We start from the raw sequence: 17,035 nt of genomic DNA, 5'->3' as shown, positions 1-17,035 counted from the left end.
ATCCAAACTTCTCATCCTCTGCTGGAGGCATTTGGGGCCTGCAAAGGGGACAGGTTTTGGTCACACGGTGAGAAGCTAAATAGCAGGGACTCAAGACCTGGGGTGGCAGTTCAACTTTCTTATGGACCTATCTTGTCTTTGAGGTAAATTTTCTTTGTGGTATAAAGAAATGGAGACTGGTTTTATGACATTTCTCTTTCCTGTCATTTTCCTAACATACCTTCATCATCTTTATCTTTGGGATGTGCCTGTGGGGTGGGACCTCTCTACCTGTCTTGAGGAGACCATCATTGTTCCCTGGCTCTGACCCCCTCTGCTTGCCTTCATCTTGCCTTCACTTGGTATTACAGTTCTGGCAGAGGTGGCTGCTGTTTGGTTAACTCTGAAGGCCATCATAAGTACCATGGATATATATTGGCATCTGACTGGCCAAGAAACCTGAGTTTTCTTTAAGTCTCTTATGGTTATATTGGTTAGCATCTTTTTTTTTTTTTTTTTAAGTTATAAACAATACTTTTTGGGGCTGGGGATGTGGCTCAAGCGGTAGCGCGCTCGCCTGGCTTACCTGCGGCCCGGGTTTGATCCTCAGCACCACATACAAAGATTTTGTGTCCGCCAAAAACTAAAAAATAAATATTAAAAAATTCTCTTTAAAAAAAAAACAATACTTTTATTTGTTCATATTTTATGTGATGCTGAGGATCGAACCTAGTATCTCACACGTGCTAGGCAAGCATGCTACCACTGAGCCCCAGCCCCAGCCCCCTATTGGTTAGCATCTTTTGGGAGCAAGTACAAACATTTTTGGGAAAATAGTCAAGTTCCTAGAACCCAGAGGCAAAATTGCATCCAGGCTTAGCAGCTTAGAATTCCATCTTCAGGGGCTTAGTCTAGTCTGTTTCCTAATTCTTCCTGGAGTTGATTTGGTTCTTTTAAAAAATCTTTTTGCTACTTGTTAATTTTCTTAGAAATTGCAAAATGATCACCATCCATGGTTCCTTTACACCTTCCCTGTTTTAACTTTTTGTCTTCAAGAGACTAGCTCTATCCAATTCTAAATTCCTGGGCCAGGAATTCCATTTGGGTTTAGATCAGGTATTAGCCTTTGGAATGATCACCTGTGGGGAGGGGGCAGATGTCTATCCTAGGCCAAATGCCAACCCTTGGTCTAATCATCTGGCTGGTGGTGGTGAAAGCTGTGGGTATGTGTGGTTCACGATGTACAAAAAGGCCGCCTAGGGCCTCCCTCTGTCATTGTGTGGAAGGGGTGAGGGGTGTTAACCAGAAAAGAGGGTATCTGTGGTAATTATGAGAAAAATACTCAGCCTTTCTGTCATGGAATATTATTTCCTTGTCCTTAAGTCAATATGTGCATCAGTTTTTGAAATTAACTTTTGCACTTGTCTTTTTTTTACTCAGCAATCTCCTTTCCTTTGATTTCTTGAAATATTAAGCTTGCCATAATTTAAACTTTCAGAAAGTCCAGAGTGAGTAGGCACCTTACATTTTCACCTTTAATTTATCAAGTGTTTTTTAAAAAAACTTTTATTTTTGAATAATTATAGATCACAGGAGGTTGCAAAGAAATATACTACTAATGAGAAGTCCAGTGAACTATTGCCCAGGCTTCCTCCCATGCTAGGAACGCACACAACAACACAATATCAAAACCAAGAAATTGATATTGGCATAATCTTGCAAGCTTATTCTGATTTTACCAGCTACATACATGTACTGTACTTATATGTGTATGCATATAACTTTGCACAGTTTGTCACAAGTATAACAAAACTGTCACAGTTTTGTCACAAGTATATATACTGTGTAACCAGTACTACAGTTAGGATACTCAAGTACTATCATTATTAATAATTGAGAAATAAAGCCAAAAACAGATTTGTTTTTGAAAGTCACAATGTCTAGGCTGGCTAATGAACTGTTCTCCACCCCAACCAGTATGTACACGCAACATACTTCAGGTGAAACACTTCACAGTCTTCACAGTAATTTCTTTGATTTACAGATACATAAATTGTCTTCAGCACTTCGTGATATTAGTGCTTTTCATACCTTTTCGGCATCAGAATCCCTGTTCCTAATGGACTTTTTTGTAGAACCCCAGAATGTCTTACTGGTAAAAGCTGTAGTTTTATTTAATTTGTGGTAGTGGGTTTTGAAGTAAGGGCCTCACTCATGCTAAGGCAAGCACTTTGCTACTGAGGTATATATCTTCAACCCCACAAAGCAATAGTTTTAAATGTTTAAGTTGAAAAAAAAAAATTCAAAATAAATAAAAGTTTAAAATGATTAATCTTCACTTTTAAGGTTAGAAATGTGATCCGCACACGTTCTCATGAATTCTGATAATATAGTCAGAGTTGTGGCCCTTAGTGAAAACCTGTCTCAAAATAAGAAAAATTTAAAAATAAAGGGCTGGGGACTGATGATTTGGAACACTTCAGCATATTGCTTGTTTTTCTCTATTTGGTTCTGTCTGTGAGACAAGCTTGATGCACGTGGCTCTTGTCAGAATGACTTTTCCTAAACAGCATGCTGTGTTGTCTCTTTGAATAAATACGAGTGGGCGGAAAATCTTTGTTCTAGGACAGAATTATGTGTGCAGTACAAAATTATGTGTACTGGTGGGCTCTGTTATCTTAACATTTGGCCTGAACATTTTTAGTGTGCATTTTTTGTTTTTTTAAATTAGTTGCATCCAAAAACGTACTTTTGTAAAACCTGTGGGATATAACTGGAATTGTTATATAACATGAAGACTGTTAGGATTTTTTAGTAGAAATTTTTTTGAGGTATAAAATGTTTATTTAAAAAAACTGATTCAGCCAGTTTAGCATTTTGAAATAAAGTTTTTTGTTGTTGTAGATGGACACAGTATATATATTTATTTATTTTTATGTGGTGCTAAGGATCGAACTCAGTGTCTCACACGTGCTAGTCAAGCACTCTACCACTGAACTACAACCCTAGCCCTAAAATTTGTTTTTTCCAGGGTGGTTTCAAGGAGAATATATGCCAGTACTTTAATAATGGGAAGAATACCATATGGCATGTGTACCCTTGAGGAGGGGAGCTGTAAGATTGCCACGTAGCCTTCCCCCAGGGATGCTGAGTTGCCTGTGCTTTATTTAGTGTGAGTGTTAAGGAATAGCAATTCACTTGCCAACTCTGTGACATAAGCCATAGCATTTAAATATGACGTGTTACATTAAGCATTGTGATTGAAGTTTATTCTGAATTTCTGATTTGTAATTTTTCAGTAGGGATTACTTCTCTTTAGGAATAAAGTAGCAAAGCATTAGCTTGAATATCTTAGATAACTAGTGTCTTAGAAATTGGGAATTGGGGGGGCTGAGGTTGTGGCTCAGTGGTGGAGTGCTTACCTGGCATGTGTGAGACACTGGGTTCAATTCTCAGCACCATATATAAATAAATAAAAAATAAAGGTCCATTGACAACTAAAAAATATTAAAAAAGAAATTAGGAAGTGAGAAATATGCAAATGATTTATTAAAAAAAAGAAGATTTTTAGTTTCAAAGTTTCAACTTTGTTTCTCTGGGCATATGCTTTGGTAGCCTGATCAGATTTTGGCCTTTGAAGATATCTAAAGTGGGTGAATAATTGAAAGCTTCTCTTGGCAAGACCGTTCCGCCTGAGCAGTATGCGACCCGTTTTTGATCCTTTGTAGTAATCTCTCCATTGATTTTTCTGTAAGTAGTAAGGATCAAGGGGTATTTGAAGGTAGACCTTAAAGTACCATTATATGCTATATGAAGACAGTACGCCTGGGGCTCTTGGGTTCACACCAGCTGTTACATGGCAGAGTTGGGAGCCGACTTCCTATCTCTTCCCCCAGCTCTCAGCTCAACACTTGGCTCAATATCATGGTATTTAGCTCACATCAGAGCACCTTGGCTTTTGTTCTACAGGACATTCCTCTGCTGTCCACTGGAGCCAAGATTTTCCAATTGGTGTGTCTTATGGAGGGGCAGTTTCTGTCATTGTGAGCAGTATACCTGTTCCATTCAGTAACTTTAGCAAAAGGCACAAATTTAGAGGAAGATAACTGGAATAAATACAGTTAACTTTAAAATGTATTGATCATCTAGTTAGAGAAATAATTTTCTTTGATCTTATTTAATATTTGATTGCTATCAACATTTCTTGAGTATATTACTATTTAAAAAATTTTAATTGTTGATGGACTTTTCTTTTATTTATTCCTATGTGGTGCCAAGAATTGAACCCAGTGCCTCACACATGCCAGGCAAGCGCTCTTCCACTGATCTACAACCCCAGTCCTGAGTGTATTATTATTTGATTTTATTAACCAGTACTTATTTAAATCATTGAAGGTTAAAATCCTGCTTAATAATCATGAGTATTTGAGAAATCTGGGTACCACATGAACACTAGAAAACACATTTGATATTTAAATTATTTTAATTGCTCTAGAGCAGATTTTGGCAAACTGTAAATGGCTAGATAATAAGTATTTTAAGCTTCAAGGACCATACGATTTTGTCACAACTATTCAGAAGCTGCTACAAACAGTTATAGATGATATGTAAAACATGGATTTGTTCGTATAATATTTTATAAAAACAAGATTCTAGCTGAATTTGGCTTATAGACCTTAGTTTGCTGACTTTTACCCAAGAGCAATAAATATATATTAGGTGCCAAACTTCAGGGAAAATTATGTTACAGCTTTAACAAGAAGCCCTTATTTATTTGTTTCATAGTACTAAGGATTGAACCTAAGGGTGCTCTACCACTGAGTTACATCTCCATTCCTTTCATTTTTATTTTAAAAATTTTTCAACTTTGAGACAGGGTCTTGCTATGTTGCTTAGGGCCTCACTAAGTTGCTGAGGCCAGCCTTGAACTTGCAGTCCTCCTGCCTCAGCCTCCCAAATTGCTGGGATTACAGGCATGCACTTCCATGCCTGTCTAAGAAGCCTGCATTTTAAGTTTTGGTTTTAAAAAAAAAAAAATTTTTTTTTAAATTGTATATGGATGCAATGCCTTTATTTTTATGTGGTGCTGAGGATTATACCCAGTGCCTCACACGTGCTAGGCAAGCGCTCTACCATTGAACTATAGCCTAGGCCCCCCATATTTTAACTTTTTTTTTTAAACTGCACTCTCATAATTCACCAAAGAAAATTTTGTCCCTATCTCATTCCGACTTTGTGTTCTTTGTGTATCCTTCCAGAAATATTCTGAGGCTAAACTAACAAATATATAACATAGAAGTTACTATTTAAATCATTTTAAAGCATATAGTTCAGTAGCATTAACTATATTTACTTTGCTGAATAGCCATCTTTATTTACTTTTTTTTTTTTTGTCTAAACACAGTGTTAGTTTTTTTTTATTTTTTTGTTTTTTGTTTTTGTTACTAGAGATTGAACCCAGTAGTGTATTACCACTGACCTGCATCGCCAGCCCTTTTTATTTATTTATTTTTTTTGTTTTAGGATACGGTCTCACTAAGTTGCTGAGGCTGGCCTCAAACTTGTGATCCTCCTCTCCCAAGTTGCTGGGATTATAGGTGTGTGCTACTGCATTTGTAGTAATAATTTTAAATTAAGTTATTTCACATTTGTGTAAGCATATCTATCAGAACACATTTTGGAAGTAGAACTCCTAGGCCAAAGGGTATATATATTTATAATTTTGACAAATAATTACTAGTTGCCATAGCAATATTTTTTTTTTGCAAATATTTATTTTTAGTTGTAGTTGTCAGTAACTTTATTTATTTATTTATATGCCTTTATATTATTTTCATTTATTTTTATGTGGAGCTGAGGATGGAACCAGGGCCTCTCACGTGCTAGGCAAGCGCTCTACTGCTGAACCACAACCCCAGCCCCACCATAGCAATATTATATATACTCTTTTTTTTTATGTTCAATATGATTTTATTTAAAAATTTGCAAAGCTGAAGGAGGATCTGATCTTTTGTTAGAAGAAAGCCTTTTTCACAGTATATATTTAGCCATTTTTGCTTTGTATTGAGTAATAACAGAAAAAAAAAGGAAGTTTCTGTTCAAGATCCTCACTCCAACCCACTGAGCAGGTGCCTGGCATCTTGTAGCAAGATAACATGTTCCATGGTCTTAAGTCCCACAGCAAATCCTCTTCCCAAGGTAACACAGTTCTCCTCCAGGCACACTGCTCTTACACAGGGTCCTGAGAATCCTTAATTTTTAAATTAGGAAAATGTGAAAGGATTCTTGAACCCACTGTCTGCAACAAACCCAACTATCTGTTAACTCTTGGCAATTTCAAGTATAACATACTTGAAATTTATAAGATGCTCCATGTTTAATGGAACAACTCAAATGTTAAAAAATTTCAAGCAACATGCTTTAATATTTTAAAATGTTACTTAATGAAACTTATTGAAACAAGATCCGCAGCACATTCTTGTACTTCGTATTATAAACTCCTACTGACGATCGCTACTTAATGGTCAAAAAAATAGAAAATGAGAAGAAACCAGACTATTGGGATATAACAATGTCTGCAGGGAATGTCAAGTTCTAACTTTTGTTAACTGAAATCAACTTGAAGAAAAATCAGGGGGTCTACAAACCACCCATATTATTTTAAATGATGAGGTAGATTTTTTTTTCCCCCTATGCAGGCAAATGAAGATAACAAAAAATCTAGACTTTCAAATGCTCTTTAAAAAAAAAAAAAGTTCAGGTTATAGTCACTTTCACAAAAAAGACATTTATAAACTATGAGGTGGAAAGGTCATCCTCATACATGTTCTATACTTGAGGTGGTACTTGGAGATTCAAGAATCAGTCTTGGATCAATCAACTTTCCAAAAAACCGTGATCTTCCTCTCCTGTGTCACAGCATACTCAACTATCTTGGTTCCATTTTCATTGTGATAAACCAAATCAAATTTCCCAGGTTCTTTCAAGGCAGGTGAGGATGATTATACCAAAGAACTGTCCAGAACCTTTGTTAATTTGGGTGTTTTGTCTTTGTCCTTTAGATTAATGAAAAATGGGTCTTTTAGTATGGCCATTTTGAAACTTATTTTTAAATAATCTTCTGAAAATATCATAATTGTAGCACTTAGGAGACATAGCAAGTCACAATGAAAATAAGAGTTACATTATTTTTGCCCAGGGATAACTTATGTTAATATTCTGGAATATAAGTGTGTGTGGAATAGAAACAGGCTTTCAATGAGAATAACATTCTTCGAATAAAATATTTATTATAAATACTTCATGAGATTCATAATACTATAAAGAATTTACTGATATTTACCTTCTTTTTTTTGGTACCATAGATTGAACTCAGGGACACTTGACCACTGAGCCACATCCCCATACCTTTTCTGTATTTTATTTAGAGACAGGGTCTCACTGAGTTGCTTAGCACTTTGCTTTTGCTGAGGCTGGCTTTGAACTCTTGATCCTCCTGCCTCAGCCTCCCGAGCTGCTGGGATTACAGGCGTGCGCCATGGCACCCAGCCCTTCATTTTTTTTTTTAATTAAATACATGACAATAGTGGAATGCATTTTTTAAAATATGGACACAATATCTTTATTTTTATGTGATGCTGAGGATGGAACATGCGAGGCAAGCGCTCTGTCACTAAGCTATAACCCCAGTTCTCCCAGCTCTCCAGTTTTAAAACCTAGAAAAAATAATGTATATACATATATTTGTCTGGTTTTATTTTATATTAATTTATATTAATTCAAGTTGGTTAATATTAATTTTAATGGTTGATCTGTACATCTTTTTATTAAGAATTAACCTTCCTCCCTTAACCTATATTTTTATATCCTTTAGGCCGAGGGTTTGTCATTTTCTTACTAATTATATAGGCTTTTATTGGGGATACTGCAGGCGGATTGAACCCAGGGCCCTTGGATGTGCCAGGCAAGTGCTGTACCACTGAGCTACGTTCTCAATCCCTCTCCCGCTTTTTTTGAGTAGGGTCTCACTAAATTGCTGAGACTGGTCTTTAATTTGCAATCCTGCCTCATCTTCCCAAGTAGTTGGGATTACACGGTATGTGGAATTACATGTGTGTACACCATACTCAGTAGTATAGGCTTTTTATAGAGGTTTTGTATAGGCTGTAGTAGGAATTACAAATATTTTTTTTACCATTTTTTCATCTGTTACAAAGTTATGTATTTGCTATTTTTTTGGAGCTACATTATTTTTATCTATGAACTCAAGGAGTGTTGATACCTTTATGATACTGACTCTTGTTCTCCAGGATTAGGATGCATTGTCTTTGTTTTCTTCAAATAGTATTTTAAGATTTTCTTTATAGAAATCTTGCATATTTGTTATGTTCATTCATAGATATGTTATCTTTCAGGTTATTCTACTTTCTTTTTTAAATATTTACTTTTTAGTTGTAGTTGGACACAATACCTTTATTTTATTTACTTATTTTTTTATGTGGTGCTGAGGATCAAACTCAGGGCCTCACACATGCTAGGCAAGCGCTCTACTGCTGAGACACAACCCAAGATCATGTTATTCTACTTTCTAAATTTAAACTTTTTAAATGAATAATATATATAAGCCAGGCCCATATGAAAATTCATCACTATGAATTTTGAAATTTAGCTGTATTCGACTTATTTTTGGTGAGTCCTAGTTCTCATGATACAAAGTCATTGGTGAGGCAGATTTTCTTTTTCTTATTTTGCAAATTCACATGCTATTTTATTTTTTAAAATGTATTTTATTTGTTCTAATTAGGTATACATGACAGTAGAATGCATTTTGACACATCATACGTAAATGGAGTATAACTTCTCATTCTTTTGGTTGTACGTGATGTAGACTTACATAGGTTGTATAATCATATATACCCACAGGGTAATAATGTCTGATTCATTCTACAATCATTCCTACCCCCATGCTCCCTCCCCTTCCATGAGGCAGATTTTCGTTCTTCTCTTTTCAGTATTGGAGATTGAACCAAGGATCACTCTACCACTGAGCTACATCCTGACGCTTTTTATTCTTTATTTTTTTGAGACAGCATCTCATTAAATTGTTGAGACTGGCATCAACTTGTGATCCTTCTGCCCCACCCTCCTGAATAGCTGGGAGTACAGACATGTGCCATTGCACTTAGCCCGACTTTCATTCATAATTATTAACCTGTTTCTGCGACTAATTGCCTTTATTGTCTTATACACTTTACTTTTCCTCTCAGAGCTTTGGTTTTCACAGGAGTAAATTGGAGACTCTTATCTAAGGTCTCCCTTCTAGTTCTGCCCATGGTGATTTGGTGTGGTTAGTTTACTAGAAGTCTTATATTTGCCCAGGGAAGCCTTCTTGATGCTGAGACTTATTGACTTCAGGCGGTTGAGGATTGTCTAAGCTTTGATTTTCTATTTCCTTGTTGCTGGACTGGTGGCCCACCATCAGAGTCATATCAGGAAGCTCACTGTCCACCCCAGTGCTTATCTGTTGGTTGGGTAATTAAGATTTAGGAATTTGGATTGGAATTGTTTGAAGTGTCCTTGTTTTCTCTCTCTCTGGAAGACTGCCTTTTCTCTCCATTCCTTCGTCTCGCTTCAGACTGTGGCTCTCTACATGTCTCCCAATGCCACCCTCATTAAATCCTTCCTTTCCTTTTCAGCTTCCTACCACTTTACCTCTACTCTCCAATACCCAGGGAAGGCAGTAGAGCCTAGGGGTTAAAACAGTTAGTTATACAATTAGCCAAGTTCATGTTGTCATCCACTTTTGCCTCTTAACCAGTTGTATGATATTTGATAATGTTTGGATAGAATAAATGTGAAATGTTATCATGATTATTCCAAGGGGATCAAAGTGAATTGGTTGTCCATTAGTAATAGGAATTTAATACATAAAGCCATGTGCTAGGCTCTATAGTGGGTGATTTGTATATGAATCATTGAATCCTCACAGACAGCCCTGGGATGTATATAAATAGTATCCCATTCTACAGATGGGGAAACTGAAGCCCAGGGATAAGTGACATGTGCAGAGTCACATAGCTGATGAATGAGCCGTAATGCAAACTCAGCTTTTTGTCACTCCAAGTTAGTCTAGTTCTCTAAAGATCTAAATGATTTTCATTCAGTTCCCATAAAGTAATCAGGAAAGTAAAATCCTCTAGAAATGGAAGTGAAACCCTCATTATTTTGAGGTCAGCACTATTTAATATATCTAAATGTTCTTTATCTATACTATGCAGTGTCTGCTAGCCTCATGTATCTGCTGGGCATTAAAGAGGTGGCCTGGGGTACTGAAAACTGACTTTTCAACTTGTTCATTTAACTATACAGCCTCATGTGGCCAGTGGCTACCACATTAGATAGTGGTTTAGAAGTCAGTATAGGGAGTGCTCCCTCCGTTTTCATTCTACCTGTTCCTGTAGCAAGTGGATCATACTTGGTTAGAGGACACCTTCTGAGTTTAATTTTTGTTGCTTCTTTAATTCTAACAGTGTGAAGAGTGCCAGTGCTGGCAGCATGGGGTCTGCATGGGATTACTGGAAGAAAATGTGCCCGAGAAATACACCTGTTATGTTTGCCAAGACCCTCCAGGTAGAGATTTCTAAAGTCAGGGGTATTAACAGTATATAGCCTTTTCCTTAGCAAGCTGATCATGAAACATCCTAAGTGTATGTGATCTTGAGACTAATTTCTTCGGCATCATTTAGACTCTGATTCCTCCTCACCTTTTTAGCACATCTGGTGGCCAGATCTCCTGAACTTACCTGTGAGAGAGTATGTGTAGAAGACCTGGCCTTGAGTTAGAATTTTTTCTTTTTTTAAATTGTGGTTGGAAACAAAAACAAAAAATATCTACTTTGCATTCAGTACAATATTGTTCATGATAAACACTTTCATCTGGCTTGATTGAAACTCTATTATTAAAAGAATACTGAATGCTCCATGAATTAGCATTTCATCCTTGCTCAGGGCCCTGTTAATCTTCTGTTAGTGATCCAAGTTTTAGCATATGTGCTTCTGCATGGGCACCTTTTCCTTTTCTTGAGGGCTAGTGAGGAATGATATGTGGGTTCGATCCTTGGCTTTTGGGGGATACTGGAGGATTAGAAACCTGCCTCTGTTTCCTGTGGTGACATCTCCCACCTGTTGGGTTATTGCCACCTGGAAAGGAGAGGTGCCCTGGAGGGTAAGGGCAATGGCATGATTGCTTAGGACTTATTGCCACCCAGAGCAGTGTCTTGATAGCAGGACCATTTAATTTTGTGGTTACAGGGGCCACCTGTGGCTCTTGGGTGCCTCTTCCCAGAAGGGAGGATTGTAAACCTATCTCTCATCCTGCTGTCAGTGGGATGGTGACATAATCTCCCTTTACCACCTCTGGTATCTCTCCATAACCTCCTGTCCACCAAATTCCATTGTAGGTAGACAATGCATGGGAACCTCTATTTCTGTTATTTTGCTTAATTTTATGAGATGGCCAGGTGGGTCTTCTACTCTCATTTGCTCATGAGGAAAAAAATTGATACAAATGACCTTCCTAACCTCATAAAGTAATTGGAGTTAGAACTGGTTTGTGGTGCCAAATCTCTTGATTTTTCTAGTTATATAGGGAGGAACTGACCACCATTGTTCATTTCCCAGCAGTCAGATTCTGAAGACCTCTATTGTGACACTATCTTTATTTGTACAAGATTAGTGCATAGATAGAGAAGAATCTGCCTCTGTTTGTCTCTATATCCCCAGGAAAGTATATGGTCAAGTGGTTAGACAGATGAGCAAACACAAACCTGGAAAAAATATGATTAGCCAAAGATCACTCCACCAGTTAATGCCAGACAGGTGATGAGAACCAGAGACAAAGGTTTTGACTTTTGTCTTATAAAATAGGAAGTGCTGTTCTGAATCCTGCTACTAGGGCCCTGCTACAGCAACTGCCTGTGAGGTCCTCCCCATAATCTCAAAGGCTCCCTAGGATACCCTTTAAATGTCTTTTTACCTTGTCTTTCTCTCCACTTTTCCCTCTTTAGAAATTGCACACACTGTTTTCAGCATGTCCTGTGAACTTTCTGAACTTCTTGTATAAGTTTCTAATTGGCAAGACTGTGGATAGACTCTTCCTTGAACTGAGCCTTGAATGTCTGTCACATGTCCTGCTTTTTTATAGACTATTTGACTCTGAGTAGGTTGGACCAAAGGTTTAACCTAACAGTTTCAATTCTTAAAAATGTTTTTAACAGAATCAAGTTGTCTCTTTACTGTGTGTGTTAGTAAAGGCCAGAAGTCCAAGGATCTTGATACGAGATTACCTGGGTTACTTCAGGTTTTTGTAGTTTTTGACAGATGAACAACCCACAATCTGGTTAGAAGCTGTATCCTAGCCTTTTGGATTAGAAAATGTTACTGAGTCACCTGTGCTTATGGTTTTAGTCTTTCCTAAGGAGGCCTTTTAATGAGTAGGACCACTGAAGTATCCCTGTTGTGTAACAGATGGGAAATAGAGGTCCAGAGAAGCGAAGGACGGTACAGTTGTAATAGGTGGTACAGTTGTAATGGGAATTGGAGCTTCTTTCCATTCTTTTGGTAAATTGATTCAAGGTGATTTTTGCTAGGCACTATAGCTACAACCTTGAACTTGATGGTTTCTATTCCTTTTGATTCTTAGAGGGATTGAGAACAGAAACAGATGTTAAAAAAGAGGTAAATAAACAAAATTTTGTTAGGTAGAGATGAAACTGTGGTGGGGAGGGGGGCATTAAAAGAGGGAATGACCCATGGTTCTGAAAAGCTCTCTTAACTTTGGGAGGTGTAGCAAGAGGCCTTTCTGAGGAGATGGTAAGGAACCACCCCTGCAGTGTCCTGGAGGAATAGTGCTCCAGACCGAGGGGGTGCTAGAACCAAGAGGCCAAGCCTGGGAAGAGGTTTTTTTTTGTGTGTGTGTATTCTAGAAACTAAGAGGAGGCCACTGTAAGGTTGGGGAGAAGAGGGAGGGAAGTTGCTGGGTACTGAAGGCCTCCATTAGCCAGAATTAGGGTTTGGGGTTTTCTTCAGTGAGCAGCTGAAAGTAGCAGAAGATTTTAAGTAGGGAAGGAAATGACATGATTTAAATTTAAAGATATAACTCAGGTTCATGTTCCACCTCTGGCCAGTTCTGTGAGATCAGGGAATGTAGATGCCTCGTCCCCAACACCTAGCGGAGAGTCCAGCATGGAGTCAGTGTAAACTGAGTGTACACTGGATGAATAAATGAACAAAATGAACACAGCAGTTCATCTTTCAGTAGTTCATGCAATGATTATGTAATGATTAAACGACCTGGATTTCCTCCAGACCATGCTTAACCCTTTCATTGTCACTGCTTTAGGTCAGAGGCCTGGCTTCAAGTACTGGTATGACAAGGAGTGGTTGAGCAGGGGACATATGCATGGCCTAGCATTTCTAGAAGAGAACTACTCCCATCAGAATGCCAAGAAGATTGTGGCCACCCATCAGCTTCTTGGTGATGTGCAGAGAGTGATCGAGGTTCTGCACGGCCTGCAGCTCAAAATGAGCATTTTGCAGTAAGTATTGTACCTGAAACTTTCAGGAGGAGTCTGGTTTGGTACTGAATGGGGGTGGGATAAATTTGAGAAGTAGAAAATTCACAAAATCAGGCACACTATTATCAACATTCCTTTTTAAAGGTATCGACCATTTTTAAATTTAATTGTTTAATTTAACAATTAAATTCACCTATTTTAAGAACTTATTGAATTCTGAAAATATATGCACCCATGTAGCTGGCGCCACTATCCAGATATAATGTATTGCCAAGCATAGTAGTAGACGCCTGTAATCCCAATGGCTTGGAAGGCTGAGGCAAAAGATAAGAAGTTTGAGGCCAGCCACAGCAACTTAGCAAGGCCCTTAGCAAGTTAGCAAAACCTTTTCTCAAAATCAAAAAAATAGAAAGGACTGGGGATCTAGCTTATTAGTAAAGTACCCTGGGGTTCAATCCCAGTCCAAAAAAAAAGATATAGCGTGTTTTATTTTGGTGTGCATTCTGAATTTTTTGTTTTTAATTGTGGTAACATATACGTAATATAAAATCTACCACATTAACCTTTTTAAGAAAAAGGTGGTTTTTTTTTTTTGAGATGGAGTCTTGCTATGTTGCCCAGACTGGTTTTTGAATTCCTAGGCTCAAGCCTAGTAAAGTTGAAAGCTGGGTTGAAAGCTGCCAAAAGAGTGACTGTTGGCAAGACCTGCTCTCTAGCATGATTAGTTGCTTAATATATTTGTTTCTTGGTGATTTGCTCATATAGAAATTTTAGGCTTTTTGGATCTAGACTTCTGGCTTTTAATGACCTAAAGTGTGAATTTCCTTCTGTGATTATATTCTACATGTCAGATGACCTAAGTTCATGTAAGCTCTGAAAAAGATGTATAACTCTTACTGGAGTGTGTGGGCTTTTATAACCTACCCTTCCCCCATTTTTTTTTTTTTTTTTAAACCAAATACAGCAAGTACTTGAGTAGGGTGGCCACACTTCCATGCTTCTGAGGTGGAGCCAAGTCTATAACCCAAGTCCTGGCTCCCATCACATATTGTCCTCAATCTAACTGCTTCTGCTCAGAACTGAAACATGGCTGTGTGGACTTTCTTTTGGTCTTGCAGGAACTGCTTCTCTTCTATAAAGGTTGCTTCTTAAGTCCTCCCATGAGCCTTCATATAGGAAGTTAGTCCTATAGGACTTCTTATAGTGAAGTTATGAGAAAACAATGACAAACTAGTGCCCTGAGAGTTAAGATGTGGTAGACCACTCCTTGACAAGATTTCCTTCATGTTGATTAGTTCTGAAGGCCTCCTGGTGCCAGGCAAGTGCAGTGTCAGGGCTCTGGGATGGCAGAATGGAAGTCTGCTTCCTCTTGTGCGCTCTGGAACTCGGAGGCCTGGCCTCAAGTTCTGGCATGACAAGGAGGGTTTGAGCAAGGAACATTGAGCAAGAATCTAAAGTGGTTTGGGTAAAAACTAAGCCACTATAATAAAGAGCCCCCAAACAGAGACTTTCTCACATAGTGAATGCTTAAGCGAAGGCAGAATTCTATTCATGGACTTGGAGATTTGATTTCCATCTTTCTGTTACCGTGGCATTCTCCTGGGGTTACCCTTGTCTGCATGGTTTCAGTTCCCTTCCATCTGATTGCTTGGGATTTTCCTCATCTGTGTGGTTGAGGCAGTCTCGACTGTTCTTTGGCTCTGTCCCTGTCCCCAGAAGAGGAAAAGAGAAAAAGAGGAGGGCAAGCAATTTTATGGACTCCTGACTTCAGGAAAGGCTAGCCAGATGGCCGTAGGCCCTGCTCAAACTCAAGAATAGGGTTGGGTGTGGTATAAGAGTAGTGCAGGAGGATGGATGCTAGGGGCAGTTAGAAGTTGTCGTGACAGGATCTGTTGACTTGAACTGAGTCAAATGACAGCTCTAGATAGGATGTCAGAGACTAACTATCCCTCACTTATATAAACTAGGAAAGTATTACTCCGAATAAACAAAATGAGTTTATTCTTAATGGAATGCCAGAAATTGAAGTAGGTGGAAGGTGGTCTAATGTGAGGCCCTGGAAAGCATCAGGTGATGCTCTTGGTTGATTTCCACCAGATGGTATTGTTCTCCTTCTTAACAAAATGCAGTGCTCTGTTTCTGTCCCATATTCTGGAGCTTTGTCCCTCTGGACTCTGTTTTTGAGCTTTTACCTTTATAGAAGTGATTTGTACAAGATGTCTAACTTAAGAGGATATGGGAAGATCTTTTTAGTCTTGATCCTGGGAAAGGTAGAGATGGCCCCAGTTATGTCTGTGTACACTAGGATAGTCTCTGCTATCAGGGGCACTAGGTGTTCAACCTTAGAAATAATGTTTCCATTTGTGAATTTATTCTCAAAGACAAACAATAAAACTGGGAGTAATTTCAGAGCATCTGTCATCATAAAAAAGAAAAAAAAAAAGCAGCATGGGTGACTATACATACCTTCTTCAGAGGTAAGAGTCAGTCATCCTTGTGAGGAAGAATAGCTGAGGCTTCAGATCTTAGCTGGGAGAGTGAACATTATAGAAGGGAGGTAGCAGAAGACTTCTGTGGTTTTTAAAAGGGCAAGTCTGTACTGTGGCTCATGTGCTCCATGTTTATGAATTTCAGATGACAGTGGACCTGGAAGTTATCAATGACTTCCATCTCCCCTATGTAGCTATGATTTCAGAGGTGTGCTGTAATCTTGGGTGGGTTTCTGGTACAGGGTCTGATATCCTGCCTTGAGGTGACCCAGTGACCCAGGCTGCCTTGATACCCGTTGTTTCCTCTCCTTCCCCAGTGGATGGGAGTGTCATGGGATTGCTGGAGTGGGAAAGCTGAGAAAATGTAGCAGGTCCTAGATTTTTAGGTTCTGCAACATGGCTCTATATCTCCATGTCCATGTCCAATTCCACTTCTGCAGGAAGACTTCAGGTAAGAGCCAGGGTATCTCCATATATGTGAGTTAAGTTTACAATCTACTTTCAGTATTTCTCACTGAGGGCTGGGAAGGCTCTGTTGGCAGTTCTGCAGAGAGACAATTCTCTGTGTGGGATTGCATGACCATTTCAGGATGTTGTATCTCTGGATTCTGTGAACTAAAGACTAGTATACCTCTCAGGATTGTGATAACCTGAAAGGCCCCACATGTTCATAAATACATTTCTGAATGAACTACAAGTGAGTAGCACCTCTCTGTTCTCCCACTTGTTCACAATTATGCCCTGGAGGTTATTACCATCCTAACCATACTGAATGTACTGGAGAATCCCCCTGTTTCCCACAGCATCTTCTTCCCTCCTCCCTTTTTTCCTTCCCTTCTACCTTTTGTTTAATGGTCACAAGTTGTAATGGAGGTTCTGGGTGGTAAAGAAGAATTGAAAGGTGAATTTTATATATTGACTTTTAAACTTTTAGAAAATATATATTCTGTGGAATAAATTTTTATCACATATATAAAACTGAAGCTAAAATTT

The 17,035-nt window shown here is 38.3% G+C and overlaps 1 protein-coding gene and 1 non-coding gene across 6 annotated transcripts in view; one reads left to right on the top strand and one right to left on the bottom strand.

Annotated features, from left to right (window-relative positions):
• Phf20 (PHD finger protein 20) overlaps window positions 1–17,035 on the top strand; it is a 100,903-nt gene that overhangs the window by 73,641 nt on the left and 10,227 nt on the right. For all 5 annotated transcript variants that reach the window (XM_048811035.1, XM_048811034.1, XM_048811033.1 and 2 more), the window contains 2 exons: window positions 10,509–10,608; window positions 13,379–13,574. In XM_048811035.1, the coding sequence (XP_048666992.1) occupies window positions 10,509–10,608; window positions 13,379–13,574 (296 nt within the window). The remainder of the gene's footprint in view (window positions 1–10,508; window positions 10,609–13,378; window positions 13,575–17,035) is intronic.
• On the bottom strand, window positions 10,942–11,046 carry LOC125619211. Its single transcript, XR_007350714.1, has one exon. It is a non-coding gene; the product is annotated as a U6 spliceosomal RNA (small nuclear RNA).

This window comes from Marmota marmota, unplaced genomic scaffold (genome assembly GCF_001458135.2).
Source record: "Marmota marmota marmota unplaced genomic scaffold, marMar, whole genome shotgun sequence".
Lineage (NCBI taxonomy): Eukaryota > Metazoa > Chordata > Mammalia > Rodentia > Sciuridae > Marmota > Marmota marmota.
Note: the sequence above shows the minus strand (reverse complement) of the source record. Positions and strands in the feature narration are given on the sequence as shown.